Source organism: Rhododendron vialii, chromosome 2a (genome assembly GCF_030253575.1).
Source record: "Rhododendron vialii isolate Sample 1 chromosome 2a, ASM3025357v1".
NCBI lineage: Eukaryota > Viridiplantae > Streptophyta > Magnoliopsida > Ericales > Ericaceae > Rhododendron > Rhododendron vialii.
The window spans coordinates 46,695,507-46,715,394 of NC_080558.1; the positions used below are offsets into that span (position 1 = coordinate 46,695,507).

The 19,888-nt window shown below is 39.3% G+C and overlaps 1 protein-coding gene and 1 long non-coding RNA gene across 5 annotated transcripts in view; one reads left to right on the top strand and one right to left on the bottom strand.

Moving 5' to 3' along the window:
* LOC131317991 (uncharacterized) overlaps positions 1 to 5,334 on the bottom strand; it is an 81,341-nt gene extending 76,007 nt beyond the window's left edge. The window contains exon 1 of the long non-coding RNA XR_009197462.1: positions 5,214 to 5,334. This is a non-coding gene — a long non-coding RNA (uncharacterized LOC131317991). The remainder of the gene's footprint in view (positions 1 to 5,213) is intronic.
* Positions 1 to 15,848, top strand: part of LOC131317967 (protein NLP7-like) — a 67,116-nt gene extending 51,268 nt beyond the window's left edge. Inside the window, exons 2-5 of one of the 4 annotated variants that reach the window (XM_058347708.1) lie at positions 4,810 to 5,556; positions 13,894 to 13,941; positions 14,055 to 15,003; positions 15,149 to 15,848. In XM_058347708.1, the coding sequence (XP_058203691.1) occupies positions 4,822 to 5,556; positions 13,894 to 13,941; positions 14,055 to 15,003; positions 15,149 to 15,660 (2,244 nt within the window). In that variant the 5' untranslated portion in view covers positions 4,810 to 4,821 and the 3' untranslated portion in view covers positions 15,661 to 15,848. Of the gene's footprint in view, positions 1 to 4,668; positions 5,557 to 13,893; positions 13,942 to 14,054; positions 15,004 to 15,148 lie in introns of those variants that run through there. The other 3 variants (XM_058347707.1, XM_058347709.1, XM_058347706.1) reach the window with 3 other exon arrangements.
* Positions 15,849 to 19,888: the final 4,040 nt, after the last annotated feature.

Sequence of the window (19,888 nt, forward strand, 5' to 3'; positions counted from 1 at the left end):
TTTAAAGAAAGAAATGTTGCAATTGTGAGGTATTCGAATCTTCGCACTTGAGAGTTGAGCATTTATCTCTTTAAATTCATTCTCAATCGCAAGGCATATCTTGTTCTTCACTTGATGGAGATCACCGGTTGAAACTTGCAAATATTTCTTCAATTTTCCATGAGCACCTTCTGCCCTCGAAGAAACACGATTTCCAAAATGAGCACACTTTTCAGTCCTTGCTTTTACAAATCGTTCTTTAAATGGAAGCCATGTCCTTTGAATATAGCTTAACACGTACTCCTTCTCATTGTAGAGTAGTTCAAATAATTTCCAAGCTTCATCAAATGCCCCTTCTTCTGGAGAGCTTATCACCTCGTTCCAAGTATCTAAAAATGTGGTCCAATCCTCTTGAGTTTTAAAATGAGACTTGCACTTCGCCAAAATATTTTTCTCAATATGCCATACACATAAAAGGTTAGTAGTCGTTGGGAAGACAACCTTTATAGCATTCATCAAGGCCAATTCCCTATCAGACACAATGACAGTAGGATAACAAGCGGGACCCAATATTTTTCTAAATATTTGTAAAGCCCAAACGTAATCTTCTTCTCCCTCTTTTGCCAAGAATACAAAGCATGAGTAAAACGAATTGTTAAAACTTGAAACTCCAACGATATCAAGTAGTGGCATCTTGTATCTATTAGTCTTGTAAGTGCAATCCATCACAAAAACAGTTGTATAGCTCCTTGTCAATGCAATGGAAGAAGGGTGTGCAAAAAATAAATGCGTCAAATGACCATTTTGATCATGTGCAACATAAAAAGTAAAATCACCTTGACAAAGCTCTTCAAATAATGCTTATAGTTCGTCCGGCCAAGTTGTCATTTTTAAGTTTAACCTTCATATTGTAGATTGTTCTTGATATTGCCTGAAGTTTTGGATTCCCTTGTCGAAGTGAAGAAAGTATTTGGCGTGGTGGTACCCCCGATCTAGTCATCTTTTCAATGCTCATGATCTCTTCTTTTGACAAACGACGACAAGAAGGATGTCCAGACATATCACTTGAAGGTTCATGATTATGTGAACTATTCTTCACTTCAAGAACCCAAAAGCTATCTGCATGTCTCTTACTGTAAATTTGAAAAGGACAATCTATAAGACGAGTTGCCGTCTTCCGTTGTCGACGCTCTATCGGAACATGCCATTTATTGCGATAACGTCCTCCCCTATCACAACCAATGATAACATATTCGTTCTTTTTGGAATTTTTGATAGATATTGCATACCCTTGCATTGAGAAAAAATCTCTAAGAGTACCAAGAAGCTCTTCACGGGATTGAAATTTCCATCCAAGTTGTCCAAGTATGTCATTTTGTCTATTTTCTTCCATTTCGTTACCTTCTGCCACGATTCTTTCTTGTTCAATTCGATCACTTGAAATTCCAATGACACATTCAATTGCTTGTTCAATATCCATTCTGCAAATCATTAAATTGACATAAGAAAAAGTTCAAGGAAGATTATCAACTTAATCAAAAATGAAGTTACGAAAATAACATAAATTCCTAAAAACACATAGGAGAGGATGATGATATGGTAGTCTATTAACAGAATCACAAAAAAAAAAAATGATAAAGAAATACCTTGAATATTGATGAAGAAATGGAGTGAAGGTGACGTTTTTTTGTGTATGTAGAGGACAGAATTTTTTTAAGATGAAGGAGGAGTTTTAGGAAGTTATTCTATGTAGAAGAAAAGATTTTGGTTGATCTTGTGACAGTGGAGTATTAAATTGGATTAGGAATGAAAAAGATTCAAAGTGAGATTTGTTTGTGGATTAAAGGAAAGTCACCGAGGGGGTAGTTTAGGAAAGTTAAATGGTTAGGGAGAAGTCAAAACAAATTAGTAGCAGATAACAAGGGAGGGCAATTGAGGCATATTTGAATGGTGTAGAATTAATTCCAGTGGCACAAACAAAACCCTCTGTGGCATTAACAGCCTCCATAATTTTAATCACTCAATTAATTTATGATGTATATAAGACAATAGTGTGGGCAAATTTGATCATCGTTCTCCCTTGCATGTTGTCAAAATCTCTTTTATGATAACACTGCCGTCGTGTACTACTCTTTTAAAAAGTTACTAATTTTCAAATTTTTATACTTGATGAATGCACTTTCTTTTGTTTATTAAGTGAAGGTAGATGAAAGTCCAACTGTATGTTTTTGTTGAACTGGTTATTGCACATTTTGGGGATCAAATTTGTGAGCCATTTTTTTCGGTAGAACTTAAGATGGTGTGAGGCAAATGAAGGAGAAGAAGAAGATGTTTAGGAATTTTGGGACATTCCCATTCTACTTAACTTTTTTTATGACTTCTAATTTTGTTCTTGTTTGAATTTTTTCTGTGTTTCTTAGTTTTGCGCTTCCATTTTTTTGTTTTTTGATTCAAAAGTAAAAAAAAAATTTATATATTTACCCAAATATTTTGGGAAATAGTCAATTTTTTTGACTTAAAAGTGGTTATTTTCTAAAATATTTGGGTAAAAATAAAATATATATACTTTTCTGATTCGTCTTGTCGAGACGAATCAATAAATTACAAAAGGTTGGCACAAAACTAACAAACGGGAAAAAAAGAAAAGAAAAACTAAACTAAAAGTTATAGAAAAAGTAAAAATAGTTGTTATTGGAACTCAATGGCCCCACAAGTAGATTTTGGTGGGAGAAATAAGTAATGTTTTTTCCCCCCAAAATGTATATTGGTTTCCCTCCAAATGGCCAGGTGTAGGCTATTTCAGCATTTCCGTCTGTTTTGGGATGAAAAGTTAACAGCGGGTGAAAATTTGATGAGTTTTTAAATAGATCAGATTTTTTTGGATAATATTAAAAGGTCAAGTGCCTATACGTGATTTGTGTAAAAGGTCATGTGCTATTTTGAAATTTTCCCTTGTTTAAATTTGGCTTGAAAATTTAATGAGCTTTAGAAATATATTTAAGATTGACTTGGTCATGAGGCGAATCGATCTCAAACGAATTTTAATCATGCAAATCACGAGTTGATCTAAAATAATTAGTGGGTAAAAGTTTGTGCATTGTCTATTTTGTCCCTAAAAATAAATTCCATTTTGAAAAGTTAGTGAGTAAAAGTGTAATGATGATGGGTAAGTAGGAAAAGTGGAGGAAAAAGTTAATGTGAAAGATATAATGATGTCTTTTTAATAAGTTGAAGTTACACGGCAGGACACTTAAAAAGGGACGGAGGGAGTATTCTTTAAACTTCGATCTCAAACCGAACATTTAAATTCCTAGTGAAGTTGGTTGTCTCATCCTTCTTCCACAGTGGAGGCGGAGGTTCGAGCCCCACGAAAGGCGAATTTGGGGTTTAGTACTATGGACAATCTCGGAACTTTCTGTTGACATACTAACACCACGCAAACTGCGTACAATATTGGTTTTTATATAAAAAAAAAACATCGAAATGAACTGATTAAATAATGAATATTTAAGTACCCTTAAAACGACACTTGCAATGAAGTCAAGGGAGTTTGATAAAGTGAGAGAGAGGGGAAGCGCGCATGTTCTAGCAAGTAGAAAGGGGGTGGATGGAAATGGAGATGAATTGCGAGCTGAGCCCTTTGGTCCTTTGACATGAATTTGCCAACCTTGAAAATCAATGGAGAGGTGGACCACTTGAGCCGCCCTGCTAAACAAAACACTACTGGGAATGGTAGTTTATTGATTTGCTTTATTGATTTTCTTTGGACGCTTCCTGATATGTTGAATTTACTCAGATGAGATAGCTCTGAGCATTTCAGAAAGTGATACAATGACTTCCAAACTCTAGCATCAAATATCTTGATGACGCGTCAAATATTTTGTTTATTAAGTGAAGGTATATGAAAGTCCAACTTTTGATTCATCTATGTAATCTGTGTGTAATTTTTCACCTATGGAAAGTAGGGCCGATAAACCAATAGAACGAGTTGAACACTTAATTGTTTAAATTTGGCTTGAAAATTTAAAGAGCTGTAGAAATATATTTAAGATTGACTTGGTCATGAGGCAAATCGATCTCAAACGAATTTTAGTCAAGCAAATCAGGAGTCGATCTCGAATAGTTCATATTCTTTAAACTTCCCAAACCGAACATTTAAATACCTCGTGAAGTTGGTTGTCTCATCTTTCCTCCATAGTGGAGGCGGAGGTTGAGCCCCACAGGAGGCGAATTTGGGGTTCAGTGCTATCAACAGCCTTTGAATCTCATGTTGACTAACATACTAACACATCGCAAACTGTAAATACAGTATTGGTAAAAAGAAGAAGAGACATATAAATGAATTGATTAAATAATGAATATTTAAGGTTGCTGATTTTGCCAATCCCTTTTTCGTTAACGTCACTCCCCTGCAAGTATATTTTTGGTGCAAAAATACACTTGCAGAATAACGACGTTAACAAAAAAAAAGGGAGCGGCAAAATCATTTCACATGTTTATGTACCCTTAAAAAGAATCTCCAATGAAGTTAAGGGAGTTTGATAAAGTGAGAGAGACTAGAAAGGGGGTAGATGGAAATGGAGATGAATTGAGTGCCTGAGCTGAGCCCTTTGGTCCTTAGACATGAATTATACCTTGAAAATCAATGGATTGAGAGCCTGAGCCGCCCTGGTATGCATCTGCTGGGCCCCGCACCAGTTGAATAAATAAAATTCCTCGGTGACGAAAGTACCACTCCTATCCTCCTATATAATAGAAAATAGAGGGAAGTGTGAGCCAGGGGGCAACTGGGTTCATTCATCTGCAAAGAATTCAAGATGATGCCCATAGACGGAAGTGTTGATGATGCCCATACAATCCTTGGAGTTGAGGAGGACTATTTCCCTCCTGATTTCAAGGAATACATACAAAAGGAACAACTCAACTGGTGGCGATTTGATGCACATCAACATTGGTTTGGATGGGTTTTCTGGAGCCAACTTGGCAAGTCTTCTGTCTCTTTCTCTCTTTGCTTTCTTCTTTCTTCTTTTTTTAGGGGCTCAACCTCAATTTTCATTTCCAGAAAATTTTGCGGACTTGATCAGATATGCTCTCCAAAAACTGATAGGATTATCCAAGAAGGAACTTAATTGGTGCCTAGTTCAATTTTGGGCACCCACAAAAACATCCGAGGGGCGGACTTTGCTTACAACTCAATTCCAACCTTTTGCTCTTGGTCCAACAACAACATTCACGGGTTACACACGTCTGCTTTGTGAGTATAGGATGGGGATGTGTAGGGAGTATAACTCCTTCTACGCAGATGCAGAGTGTGCACAAGAACAACTTGGGCTTCCTGGCCGTGTCTTCCTCCATCAATTCCCTGAATCCACTCCGAATGTGGAGCTTTACACTCTTAAAGAGTATCCACAACGTGACCTTGCTTTACTTTGCGGGATTCAATCATCTTGGGCTGTGCCAGTGTTCGACCATTTCAGCCACACCTGTGTTGGTGTACTTGAGATTGTGTCTCCGTTCTTCATGGTTCGAAATTGGCATGGCAAATCTCTCCTCGGCGAAATGTATGACATTTTTCAGGTTTGTCAATAATCCAGGCATCTTTGAATTTCTTGTTAACTTTCATATTCTTTTTTTCCCTTTTTTTTTTGTACTACTCTATTGGTTGTTAGGCACGGGATGATGCATTACTTTTCCACAAAACTGGAGCCAATTATAAATTTCAGCTTTAGCTTGCAAGATTATAAGAGGGTGTTCCACTAACCCTTTTTTTTATAAAAGTTCTTTTTTTTCAATTTTCAAACTCAAATATAATGAAAATGAAAAATAATTTTTTGATTTTTTTTGCACCGTATAAAAGATCTCAATGAAATCTATCAAACAAGATTCATATTGGTAGAAAAATTATTTGCGTAAACACATAATTTTTTAGCTTGAAATTTACCTTCCTTTTCAAAACCCTACTTTTTGAAAAAGTGGAACACTCTCTAAGTTGATTTTTCTCAACTATGCTTCTTTTCTACTCCCTCGTCCCCATAATGTTGGTTGCGTAGGGAATTCATCTTCTTAAGGTAAAATGCACGGCCTTCTAAAATATGTCTCCTTGAAAGGTTAAATTAGATGTTCCGCATTTCCCTATTGATATTCACTTTTAAACTACTCCTAATAATTAATAAAAGTTAGATATGAAATAATGAAGGAAAATTCTAAAATTAACCCAATGGGCTGACAATAGTGAGTGTGTGAATGTGTATTAAAGGATATAAAAAGTACATAGAAATACGTATTTTCCTTATCTTCTAGTGTGTTTATCGTCAGCCCAATGGGCTGACAATAGCAAGACTGAATAATGAAAGGCTATTTTTTTATAAATTTTTTTTGTCTTTTCCCTATAAATATTCGGGTCTATCCCAGACTCATTTAGCTGATTTGAAAATTTCATTGCGTAGAGCCTATGAAGAAGTATTATCTGCCCAATTTGCTCAAATATTGATCACAAACTGATCAAATCATATTTATCTTCAAATAAATGGGCTCCAATCCGGTGTATGTGTATTTGTTTGAATGGAAAATGTGTTCAAAATTCTTGTGATCATATCAACAAGAAAATAAAGTGTTCTAAATCATGAAAATCAATGTTTGACCACATAATTTTTGTCATGGCTAATCTTCTCAACGATCAAATTGAGCTCTGGATGGACCCAAAAATGTCATGATTGGATATGTCCTTTTTTTTAAACAACTGGAGAGGAGCTATCTGAATAAGGGTACCCGTTACTAAAAAAAGTATTGTTCATTATCCGTCGTGGATGTCTGAAATAGATATTGATATCAAATTTCCTTGGACAAAGTACGAAATACCTTCCTGTGGTTTGACCGTTTTGCAGATGACATCCCTGTGTTTTACTAATGACCACTTTGCCTCCTTATGGTTTTGGAGTAAAATGCTAATCTAACTCTATTGATAGAAAATATTAAATGACTAAAGTACCCCTTTACTTTTTTTGTTTTTAGTAGGACTGTTCAAGAAAACTGCCCGAACCATAAAACCAGTCCGATCAGGACCGAACCATCCTATTTGGTCCGATTCTGCGGTTTTGTGGTCAGGATATGGTTTCAAAAAAATAAGAACCGTTAATTTTGGTTCGGTTACTGATTCCAATTAAAGAATCGTGGTTAGAACTGGACCGGATCGTTTAGAACTAATATTTACCATTTTCCGATCGAATTTTGATGATTCGAGCCGCTCAATGTGATCAGAACGTGATTTTAAGGGTACTCGCGTAAAATCAGCAAAAAAAATGATCGGGAAGGGCTCGATTCGAACAGTTTTTTATTAAACGGATCAAGCTCTTCCTGATCAGGCCCTTCCCGATCATTTTTTTTGCTGATTTCTACCGGGTACTCTTAAAATCACATTCCAAACACATTGAGCGGCTCAGATCATTGCAAATCAATTGGAAAATGAAAAATCCGGACCCTAAGAAAATCCGGGTGACTGGACCTGAAAAGATCTGTATATATAATTATATAAAAATAAATATATGTGTAGAGAATGATCTACTTTTTGAACATGGAAGAAATTAGTGCTACTGATATAAGTGATGCTTTGGGCATTGGAGCCACTGTTTTTTACTTTAAGACGTGCTGCTATATTTTATAGTTTATGATAATTTTAGTCCTAAATAAAATGGGTCATTAATATTTTTCTGTCGTTAAATTTAATTATTCCATAAGTGGTTTTGGGTATTTTATTGGTGGTTTTCGTTAATGTTTTTCGGTCGAGTGTCAAGTATTTCGTGAACCATATTAGGTTTTGATTCTTAATAAAATGTTTATTATTATTTTATGAGTTATTTGATACTTTAAATTTTTAATTTTATGAATTTATATTTTGTGAATAAGTGTTTGGATGTTAATTGGATAGAACCAGAACCGAACCAAAATCAGATCGATTTTGTGGTTTGGTTCTGGTTAGGTTCACAGATATATTGGTTAGATTCTGGTTTCCAATTTTCTAAAACCATTGGAAATAGTCCGGTTACTGATTTTCTAAAGAACCAGACCAATTCGAACCTTGTACATGTTAGGGTCCACCCATAGTGGTGAGGTTATTTTGTGTAACACCCTTAGGGTTAGGTGTTGAGTGTATTTACCCTTGGAGTCCCTTATATATAGTTGTGTGACATAATGTGAGGGAGAGGGTGAGGCGAGCGTAGGAGGCCAGTCTGTGGCCTCCCGAAGAGGAACCGGCGTGTGGTTCCCGGAGAGTTTTTTCATCTTTATTGTATATTGTGTGAATATATAATCAAAGGGAGTTTTTCTCTGAAATCACTGCATTGGTTTGTGTGTGTGGTGTCTCTCTCGGTCCTTACAATTGGTATCAAAGTGGGGTTGAAGAAGAGGGTCACGAAAAAACCATAGGTTCGATTTCCAAAAAAAAAAGATTGCTCACAAACCTCGTGTTTTGTCACTTGAGGAGGAGGAAGCACGGATCACAGCCTCAGCTGGGTTCTCGGTCGAGCCGTTTGGAAACTCAATCGAACCAGTAAGGGTTGTGCACCTCACTGAGACGAGTCTATGGGAGGTGACGGGGTCGAGTTTCGTCACTGGATGAAGGCTCCGGAGCCATTCGATCGCAGCGGGCGGAGTCGGTGACAGGCGAAGAGGCTGTTTTGAAAATCCCGAGGTCGTGAATGATCAAAAATGGGTTTTGAGCACTGGGTTGTGTTCATCTCGAGGAGACGATCACGAATTGGGGTAGCACGTCGCCAGAGGAGCTCGAAGGTGGCGGCAATGGCCAGTCGAAAGGCGGCAGCGAAGTAGCGTAGAGGCGGTTGAAGGGTGGCCCATACAAGGAGTGGTCGGATGCGAGATTGGAGCACGGGGTTGTGTTCTTCTCGTCGAGACGAGCTCGAGATTGGTTGGAAAATCATCGGGCGACGCCAGAGTAAGCTGCACGCGCAGCTAGAAGGAGCGGCGCTTGGCCGCGCGTCAGATCTATGCGCGCGTGTGTGTTACATGCGCGAGAGTTGGGCTGGCACACGCCAGTACATGTTAGGCACACGCTGGAACACGCCAGGCGTGTGTGGTCAACGCAACGGTCAACGATGACTAGGCGATGAGTCAGCAGCCTAGTCAGTGTGCCACGTCATTGTACACATGGCAGTGCCACATCAGCAAAATGGGTCCATTTGATTGCCACGTCAGCCGGTCAACTGTCCACGTCAACCGATCAACGATGACATGTCAGTCCAGTCAGCAGTACAATGGCTGGTCAACGGTCAGAGTTTGACTGGTCAACAGAGAATATTCTGGGAATATTTCAGATTGGTTTTTCACACTTTTCGTAGCCGTTCGGACTCCGTTTTTCGCGAGTGAGTAGTCGATTTTGACTATCTCGATGTTCCGGATTCAACCGTGCGTTCTATTTTCTGATTGGAGGCTCCTAGGCTGAGGCTAATGTTTAGTTGAGTAGGAATCGAAAGTTTAGAGACAGTTCGGGTTGTGAGGAGGCTTGGTGCAACATAGGGATTAGTTCCAGACGGCCATGGGAGGTCGTGATCAGTCGTGGGAGACCTAATGAGTAAGGATACATTCTTTCGAGTGTTGCATCCCAGTTTGGGGGGTGCTAGAGAGTTCGTTTGGTAATGACACAGGCACTTACTAAGGACGACATATCGGAGATCAAGGGTTGCAGGGAAAAGCCTGGAGTGGAACGAAGATGGACCGAGTGGCAGGAGAAGGCCCGAAAGAGATGACTGAGAGTGGTAGGATGTGCTGGGAGTGGCAGATGCGATGAAGACCTATCATCGGGAGTTACAGTTGTGATTTGGGTTGCTTGAGGATGATGATGGGCAACTGATACATGCTTGTAGAGAGTATAGATAGATAGAGCTGATGTTTGGTACTAGACAAGCAGTATGAGTTTTTTGTGACAGTGAGCAGATGAAGCAACAATTGCGGAGACACACAAGAAGGGCACTGGAGTACGAAGAGTCATGACCTGAGATGTACAGGAGTGTCGGTTACTGAATCAGATTATGTGTGGAATAGTCTGCAGACGGCGAGCAACTGGTTGTTTGGGAGATGTTTACAGGAGCTCTGGACAGAGGGATGGAGATGGAGACCAGACGATGCATCGTTGGGATCTCTTCCTTTGTGGATTTATGATTGAATTCTCTTTATGGTATGCGGCCGCATGAGAAGGAGAGATGAAGTCACGGATTGCATCCTGGTAAGGATGCGTGCACTTTGGTCAAGGGGGTGCGAGCACTCTACTGAGTGGGTGCTAAATATCGGCGGAGATGTCGGTATTGCAGTTGGACAGCGCTGCGGGTTTAGCCTCGAAAGATTTAATCTTGCAAGGAGACATTCAGTCAAGCAGGAGTACTTCGGTGATGGGGTGCTGGTAGCTAGACTTGGAGTGACATAGGCGCTTTGCTAGAGAGGCTGGACGGATGCAACGATTACCCACTCTGGGTGGAGGAGGTGATTGTTAGGGTCCACCCATAGTGGTAAGGTTATTTTGTGTAACACCCTTAGGGTTGGGTGTTGAGCGTATTTACCCTTAGAGTCCCTTATATGTAGTTGTAAACCCTATTAGGGTTAGGGTGTGACATAATGTGAGGGAGAGGGTGAGGCGAGCGTGGAGGGCTGGTCTGTGGCCTCCTGGAGAGGAACCGGCATGTGGTTCCCGAAGAGTTTTTTCATCTTTATTGTATATTGTGTGAATATATAATCAAATGGAGTTTTTCTCTGAAATCACTGCGTTGGTTTGTGTGTGTGGTGTCTCTCTCGGTCCTAATAGTACACTCTTAGTTTTTAGAATATGCCGTTGTAACAATCTTTTCCCGATGCTAGCTACACTGGATAACCCACTTTCTCTTCTTCAATATGATCTCGCCTTGTTACTATGCGTTCCGCGCGTGGTGGCGATCGGCACCACATGCCTCCCTTCTCTCCGCTCGTGCATTCCACTCCTTGTTCGGATCACATCGATTTTTATACCGCTGCAATCGCCTTGAAGAGAAAAACACAGGCATGTGTTGAAATTGAATTTTTGAGTACTTTCGATTCTGGGCAGTGCATCCAATTTATCTCGCGGTAGCGGCTGAACACCTCTTTGCTCCGACCCGCGAAGGCGAGAGCCCTAAACGTAAACAGCGCATTCCAACCGTAGATAGTTCTGTTACGAATTTTGTTGAACACCAGGCGTGCATGATCAATAGAGTCCAATTCGGCGTACATGTGGATAAGTTTGGTGGCCAAAAAGGGGTCCTGACTGAACGCTCCATTTACAAGGTGGCGGTGGACGGTCAAACCGTCGGAGAGGGAGTTTTGTTGGGTGCAAGAGAGGATTAGGAGCTCGTAGGTGCGTTGGGTTGGGTTCGTGAGAGAGCTTCGATGGCTTGTTTCAGCCTGCCTTTTTTACAAAGAGACCATCGTACGTGGAGTCAGGTGTGTGCGGGAAGAAGAAGAACCCAAGGGTGTTATTGTCCTTTTATCACATTACTTTTGGAAGAAATTTCAATTTTGCATGTAATAAATGCAATAGGAGCGCGTGAGGTATACATACCGTTAGTTTGGACGGAATATTTAACTGTTGCATTTTACTCCAAAACCATGAGGCAAAGTGGTCATTAGGAAAACAAATGGAGGTCATCTGCAAAACGGCCAAACCACATGAGGTAATCCATACTTTGCCCAACTTCCTTTAATAAGCTTTGCTTACTTAAATTTATAGTTTGTGCAAAAGTTTAACTGTTAATTTTTATACTTTGGTCACCCTTTTTCTTGAACTTTTTAAAATTTTCATCTCTTTAAGTTGACACGAGAAACACTGGTATCCTTCAATTTCGTATGGCAATAACTCCTCGTATTTAACTGGTGCTTCGGGCAATATGAGTAGAGTAATGCTATAAGTACCGATGGGGTGTGTAGGGATTTCGTACCGACCAGTCGTGTCGGGCCGTCTCCGGCCATCGGACGGCCGATCCGAACCGTCCAAAAATTCTAAAAAAAAACCGAGGGGGCTTGCGCGATAATCAATGACACCCGAGATGTATAGGGTGCTTGATCCGAATACTCTTTTTTCGTGTATATACACGTATATACATATATACACGAAAAAGGGGTGCTCGGATCAAGCACCCTACACACCTCGGATGCCGTTAATTCCCGTAAAGGCCCCCTCAATTTTTTTTTTATAGAATTTTTGGATGGCTCGGATCAGACGTTCGGTGGCCGGAAACAGCCAGGCGCGGCCGGTCGGTACGAAATCCCTACACACGATCAATCATTTTCGATATGAGTATACTTGAGCTACATGGTCGTCTTATGGAATCACGAAAGGCTTAAAACACAACATTTTGAAGTCGATGATTTGGCTCTTACCATAAAAGAAATAAAAAAAATAAAAAATAAAGAAAGAAAGAAAGAAAAGAAGTCAATGAATTGCAACAACCCACTGTTTCTCCTCCTATGTTTTTCCTTTCAGACGGAAATAGTTTGCGAATTAGACAACTGCAACGCATAATTGGTTAAGAATTGGATAAGCAATCAAATGTGAATATTAAGCATTTAAATGAGACACAACAGTCCAGAGCCTGATTCAGTTGTCTTGATATAAATCTCTCCAGATAAGGGACATCATTATGCCTTGAGGTGTTTTGCGGGTTTTGTTCCGTTTGACACAAGAAGGCTGCTGTTTAAAAGGAAAATCGCCCCTCTTTAATTATGATGTTAAAGTATCCTAAGTGGAATTAGGACTTAACAAATAAGTCAGGGACTCCTCTGCCAAGTTCTCTTTGACTTGACATCCATTCGTGCGAAACATCATTGCAGCTGAATTCTCTGAACACAAATATGAGCTAGTGTATTTCTAAACGTCTCCTTTGAATTTTAGCTGGGGTATTGAACTCTTATTCGTCGCAAGCTTGTGTTCCTTCGAAGAAAATATTAATATGTTGAATGCTGACTCAAGATTTCCAAGATCATTTCCTCAGAGTCTGGGACTTCGGCGAGGCAAATGTTGCGCAAGCCCTTGTCACATATATAGACGTATATTTTCTCTACTTTGCTTTTCTTTGACCCCACTTGTGTATAACGAGTATGTTTTCAAGATTCGCGAGTTGCATGTTTGTTGGAAAGTTATTATTTTAATATTAAATTTTTGTACATCTTTTGGTGCTAAACATTTACAAGTCGCGTGTATATCTGTGTAGGAGGCTCTTATCTTAGCATTTATTGGATATCCACTTGCAAGATTATATCTAATCTTGAGATCACATCGTTTAATTGCTTGTTTGGATATCTAGGAGCAAATCCAGAAGAATCAAGGGATATATCTAGCAAATCTAGAAAATCTAAGGACAATTCTAGCAAATCTAGAAAGAATCGTGAGCTTATCTATCCAAGTGGATTTAGTCATTAATGTAAGAGATTTAGCTTGATTTCTTTCTTTCCATTTTTCCCTTATCTGATGCCTATATAAGGCTTGCTTGAGTGGCTTTGCATATGAGAGTAATCCCAGCCATAGAGCCGCAAGCCAACTCCTCCTAAACACTTTGTATTTTCTTCCAGCTTTGTCCATCTTTATTCTCTAAAAAATAGCCTGTAAATTTAATATGAGCGTGAGAGTCTTGGGCAAGTGTAAGGGTGTTCTTTTGTGGAGTTTTGAGTTCTCCAACTTGTGCAGAGGAGGTCCGAACCATATGATAAATTATCGTGCTGTTTATATCCTAGAGGGGACAAGTCAAAGTTTTTCTATTGCACCGGTTTGTTACCGTAGAAAGCTTGAATATCCTTAAAGAGGGCGAGATTTCCGTGACTCAGCCTGTCAATTTGTCCATTGTAATATTTATTTTTGGTGTAAACTTTTGTAATATCACCAACAATGTCTCCATTCCCCTGCAGGAGTTTGGTCTGCTATGTTTTGATGGATATAAACACTACAAAATACAAGTGAGTGGCAAACCTTCATGCAATATTAAATGTTTTGATTTTAAAACAATTCGTAATTACTATAAGTGATAACTTCACCCAAGAATCCTGATGTGACAATCCTTTCTAAACAGATCGGGGATGAAAATAAAGCACGCACAACTGCCTTCCAGGAACTCAAGACGGTGTTGGAAACGGTGTGCAGAATTCATAAGCTACCCTTGGCTATGACATGGGTCCCTTGCAGTGCTTGCAACTATTTACTGCGAGGGCAACTCCGGTCCAAGGGTGTGGAAGTTATTGGGCGCAGCAACTACCACAAAGCCTCGCTCATAGAAGTCAGTAAATGCAGTCACTTAAGAACGGGAGTGGTTGCCGGGATGGTACTTTCATCTTCTAACATATTATACTGCTCGGATATAACCCAACTCAACTTAGTTGAGTACCCCTTGGTACCCTATGCACGAGATTGCAAATTCCGTGGTTGGTTCACAATATGCTTGCAGAGCAGTGACACTGCAAATGACATTCATGTACTAGAGTTTTTTTTGCCCAGCACTAAAAAATCATGGACCTCATTGAGCTTGATATTGGGAACAATGGAGGAAAATTTCAGAACTTTTAAGCTTGCTTCTGGGCAAGAACTGGGGGATTTATTATCAGTTGAAGTTATGGATTTTCAGAAGGGTCTAAAACTTCATTCTCGTGAAAAGATCCAAGCTAAGGGTGGAGGAGTGCGGTTGCAGCTACGTCAATTGGATCAGGCATCAACGGGTGCCATACCCGGTGGAATGAATGTCGTCTTTAGTGAAGATCAAAACATACCTCGTCTTGAAGCCATGCAGAATGGAGAAGTGACGCTGCAACTAGATTCATCTCATCAGCCCCCATTGGATCCTCCAAACAATGGACAGCATGTCGTCATTGCAGAACGAAACATCAGTACAGTTACTAGCTTAGAAGAACGCAAAAGAAAGACGCAAAGGGTTGATAAGGGAACTGGAGTTAGAATTGAAGTTTCTTTAGAGGATATCCTTAAATGTGAGAAAATGAGTCGTGCAGATGCTGCAGAAACACTCCAAGGTAAGAGTACACCCCCAAAATTTAAAATTTGATTTTGCTTGTTGTCCTCACAATTTTTAACTAGACGGTCTCTTTTCATTTAGAAGTTGTTGGGCTTTTTGGAGTATAGAAGTTTTTTCTATAATCCAAATTGTTCGTTTTGCAGTTAGCGTATCGACATTGAAGCGTGTATGTAGGGGTTATGGTATGGATCGGTGGGCACCTCACAACATTGAAAAGTTGCGTTCCTTTTGGCCCTCGCCTGTTGAGAATGAGGGACAAACCCGACAACGTCTAAATTCTGGTTTGCCTTCGAATCAAGGCTTGGATTGTGTTGCTCACACTAAGCCAGCATTCCATGATTTGCCTTCGAATCAAGCCTCGGATAGTGTTGCTCACACAAAGCCAGCATTCCAAGATGCGGATATAGTGACAATTAAGGCGAAATATGAAAATAATACGATAAAGTTTCAGCTGTCTTTGCCATCTAAATTAGTAGCACTTCAGCAAGAAGTGGCTAAAAGACTGAACCTGGAAGCTGGAACTTACTACATCAGGTATGAAGATGAGGAAAATGAGTTGATTTTAATAGCTTGCGACCAGGACTTACAAGATTGTATACACACTTTCAAATCATTGGGCAAAACTTCGGTTGTGGTGCAGCTTGAGCCCAAATAGCTCAGTATCCATCGACCTTCTTGTAGTTTTTGACATCGTTTGTTTTAATTCGTGTGATTTTCAAGTGCTTTTTTTAATGGTAATAATACTGCTGCCCCAGTGAAAAGATCAGCCCTTGGTGCTCTGTTTTGTTCATTCAAGTCTGTAGTAGGATGCGAGGAATTTTGACTTCCAACGCTTTCATTCCTGTGCTGTTGGGCTGCATCTTCTCTTTGTTGACTTTTGTGGCTCCAACCCACGCCTGCATTTACTCAGCAGACAAGGAGCCTTCCAAATCTTCATCTGATATCCTCCAGTATCCTTCAGCCTCCTTTGGAGTAAATGAAGGGAGACTACCACGGCAAAAGTGTGAGTAATGAACAGGGTCTCCTCTGGCTATAAAAGGAGACTCCTAGTTTTTATCCTTGTATCAGAAATTAGAGAGAAGAGTGTGATACACGAGTGGATTGTGAGGCAATACTGTGTGAGTTTGAGTGATTGTTGTAATGCTCCTCCAGTAAATATAGTGAATCCGCTGCCCCTCCGTGGGCGTACCCGATTATTGGAGAACCACGTAAATTCTTGTGTTTCTCTGTGTTGTGTGTTTGTGTTTGCTTGGTTTGACTCTGATTTAGCACTACACTCTTGGAGTATTTATTTTTTGGAAAAGGCCAGTTTGCATCCTATCTCACTTGGAATTCATAATGAAAATGGTGTTGATGGGACTGTTGATGGGACTACTACACAATTTTGAATGGACGAGTCGCTTTTTGAATAACGTACACTTGAGGGACACTGATAGGAGATTAAATTCTTTATACCGTCGGTATAAATATTTGTTTCCTCCAAATCAATTATATTGCGTCACGTCGCCCTGTTTTATTGATTGGGACCACTGTTTTGTAACGTGGCGCAATGTAATTAATTTGAAAGAAACAAATGTTTACACCAACGATGTAAAGAATTTATTCTCCACTGATAGACTTTGATACCAACGACGGGACAGATTAAGAGGGACTTTATGGTGGACTACCAGTTTTCCTTGGCAATTTTCGATTTCTCAAGTATAAACTTCCCTTCCTTCTACTTCTGTGTCTCCTCATAAACTCGTTCGTACTTCCAACCCAGCACCTCACGGCAGTCCCCACAATGGACATCAGCAACCGTGTACAGACCAGTCATGAGCTGTCTGTCCTCTTTGGGCCCTACAGCGATATTCATTGCATGGGAGAAAAGGAACCCCCGACCATTTCTTCCCTGAGCTCAAAAGTCAAAACACAAACTTTGGTAGTGTTTGGTTGGGAGTTTAGTTTAATTTAGATTTGGTAGTGGGTAGAGAGAGAAATAGAGTAATGATTGAAAATATGGGTAATAATTTGAGAGAGATAGAAAGAGATGTGAAAGTAATAATTGGAGAAATAGAGTAATGATTGGAGAAATAAGTAAGGTAATGATTGAAAACAAAACTAAAACTAAAACTAAGTTAAGAACCGAACAAAGATTTTTAGAGACTTAGTAACCCGAGAGCAAGCTTCTAGCGAAGGCACGAGAAGACCAATTTGGATGTAAATAGACAAAAACTTGTCTCTCATTGTGAGAGTTTTATCTCTCTTTGTGAGAGTAATAAAGTTCGCATTTGGGCAATTTGTTTACTATTCGGGCTTGAGAAAATTAGTATGCATCTATTGGTGGTTTTCTAGAAATTCATTAGTGTGTTCATTTCTGATCGAAGTTCATCTGATCGTCTGGGTTCTTGTTGTCTTTTTTTCTTGACTAGCAATGTATCTCTTTTTGAGACTGCTATAGGATATATGAATTTTCCGCTCAGTAGAAAGTGCGTCGTGCCATGTCTGGGCTGGGGATGAAAGACATCATTCGCCTCATTCTTTTTCGTTTTGTATCAATTAGATGATTAGTTTGGCTTTGTCTAATTATCTGTAATGAATTTCGTTGTGTAAGTGTCGTTGGGCTTTATTAATGCAGTACCTCTCACTTTTGTCAAAAAAAAAAAAAAAAATTAGTCCACTAATAATTCTAATGACAAAACTACCCTATGTAAAAGAAATAAGAACCTTGTTTGACTAACACAAAAAATATATTTTTTCATTTTTTTCGATCTTGTTGCAACCACGTAACTACTACCTCCGCCGCCACCACCCCACCACCACCACGCCAAATGTTATATGTGTGACAAAAATTTCTATTTTCTATTTTTATTCTTGTTTTGAACATTTCTCATCTTGAACCCGCTACCCCTTAACTTATAACATTATATGTGTGACAAAAATTTCTCTTTTCTTTTCTTTTTTTCTTTTTAACCTATTTTGAGCCATTCCCTTCTTGAACTCGCCACATCTTAACATATAATGTTATCTGTCTCAATCTGCGTTCTTGTCTTATGTTTAGTACTACATCAACAAAACTGCATATATAATCTTATATGTCCCAATCTGTCCTCTGTACGTTATCAAAAACGAAGATAGATCTGAGACATATAAGGTTATCTATTGATATCTGAAACATATTTTTTGCCAACACAAGCACATTTAATATTATATGTGTAGAGTTAGGTTCCGGTGAGGGATCCCTCATTTTAAAATGAGGGACTCCCATTCCCGATTGAATTTCGATGATCCGAGCCGCTCAAAGTGATCAAAACGTGATTTTAAGGGTTTCCGTGAAAAATCAGCAAAAAAAATGACCGGAAAGGGCTTCATCCGAGCAGTTTTCATTGAACGGTTCAAAAAAAACTGCTCGGATGACGCCCTTCCCGGTCATTTTTTTTGCTGATTTCTCGCCGGGACCCTTAAAATTACGTTATGTACACATTGAACGGTTCGGATTTTCAAATTTTGATTGGGAAATGAAAGTCCCTCATTTTGTTAAAATGAGGGATCCCTCACTTGAAAATTCCTCTATATGTGTATATCTGGACTCTGTACAATGCCAAATATGTTCTCTGCATATTGAAAAAGTTCTCATATAAACTTATATGTCACAATCTGCGTTCTTGCCTTATGTTTGGTAATACATTAACAAAAGTGCACATATAATCTTATATGTCCCAATCTGTTATATGTACGTTATAAAAAACGAAAATAGATCTGATACATATAACCATTGACTATACAAGAATCTTGCAACAGATCAGCAAAAGGGAATCCTTCAGGCGAGAAAACACTCGATCCGTTGAAAAAAATAAACAAACAACCATTGGATCCAAGTAGTTGGCAACCATGGACTTATCAGGGTGTATCCTGTATCTCTTCTGTGTAACCATCACTTTGCTTCAAGCCCTCTGTTCAATTCGAATACGAAGTGAACCACGGTCAAAGCTTCTGATGCAGCGCAGCCTCCTTTTATAAGACTATGTGCAAAAAGAGATCACAAACTTGTTTATGTTAAAAATTTTCTCTTTGAAACATAAACACAAATGAGTAAAAACTAGAGGTACTCCCTTTTCGAATGCACGATAATGTGAAATCTCAAAATTTTTCTTTAATTCAATAACTCTTTTGCCCTATGACTTACATCTCAATTTATAGTAGAGCATTACTAAAATACTAAAAAGAAAATAAAACATATGGAAGAAAATCAATCTTAATTCTTCTTGACCAAGCATCCTACTAAATAGGAATCCTAGTTCAAAATAAACTAGGAAACTAGATATTTCTTAGAGCATCCCCATTGTAATAAGCAAATGAGTGTGATAAGCAAATTTAACAATAATGCTCAAAAAACACCACACATTACAATAAGTAAAGTTACAAGTTTTTTAGCAAATAACCAAATTCAACTCATTCCATAATCAAACTTAATTTTTACCAATAACCAAAACTCAATAACCAAGCTCAAAACTCAATAACTACCAAGGTGGTAGCCCAGTTGGTGAGAGCCACTACTCCCCTTAACGCAGACGGAGGTTCGAGTCCCGGCAGGTGCTCAAAACCCGTCTACGGATCAAAGGGGGGGACTTTTCATCAGCTGTGCACTAAAGTGGTGCCGTGGTGACGGCCCGTCCTCTCAAACGGTAGCTATGACTCGAACCGGACATTCCATTGGCAGGTAGGGAGCCCTATGGTCACGCCCAAGGGGAGTTGCTACGTTGGTTGCCCCCTCCAACCTTTTTGATTATCAAAAAAAAAAACTCAAAACTCAAAAACTCAAAAACACCTCACATTGGAATCGTCTCATCAAGACAAATAATTGGGTGTGGTCGTGTGCGTGATTGGAACTCGTTTGCGATTAG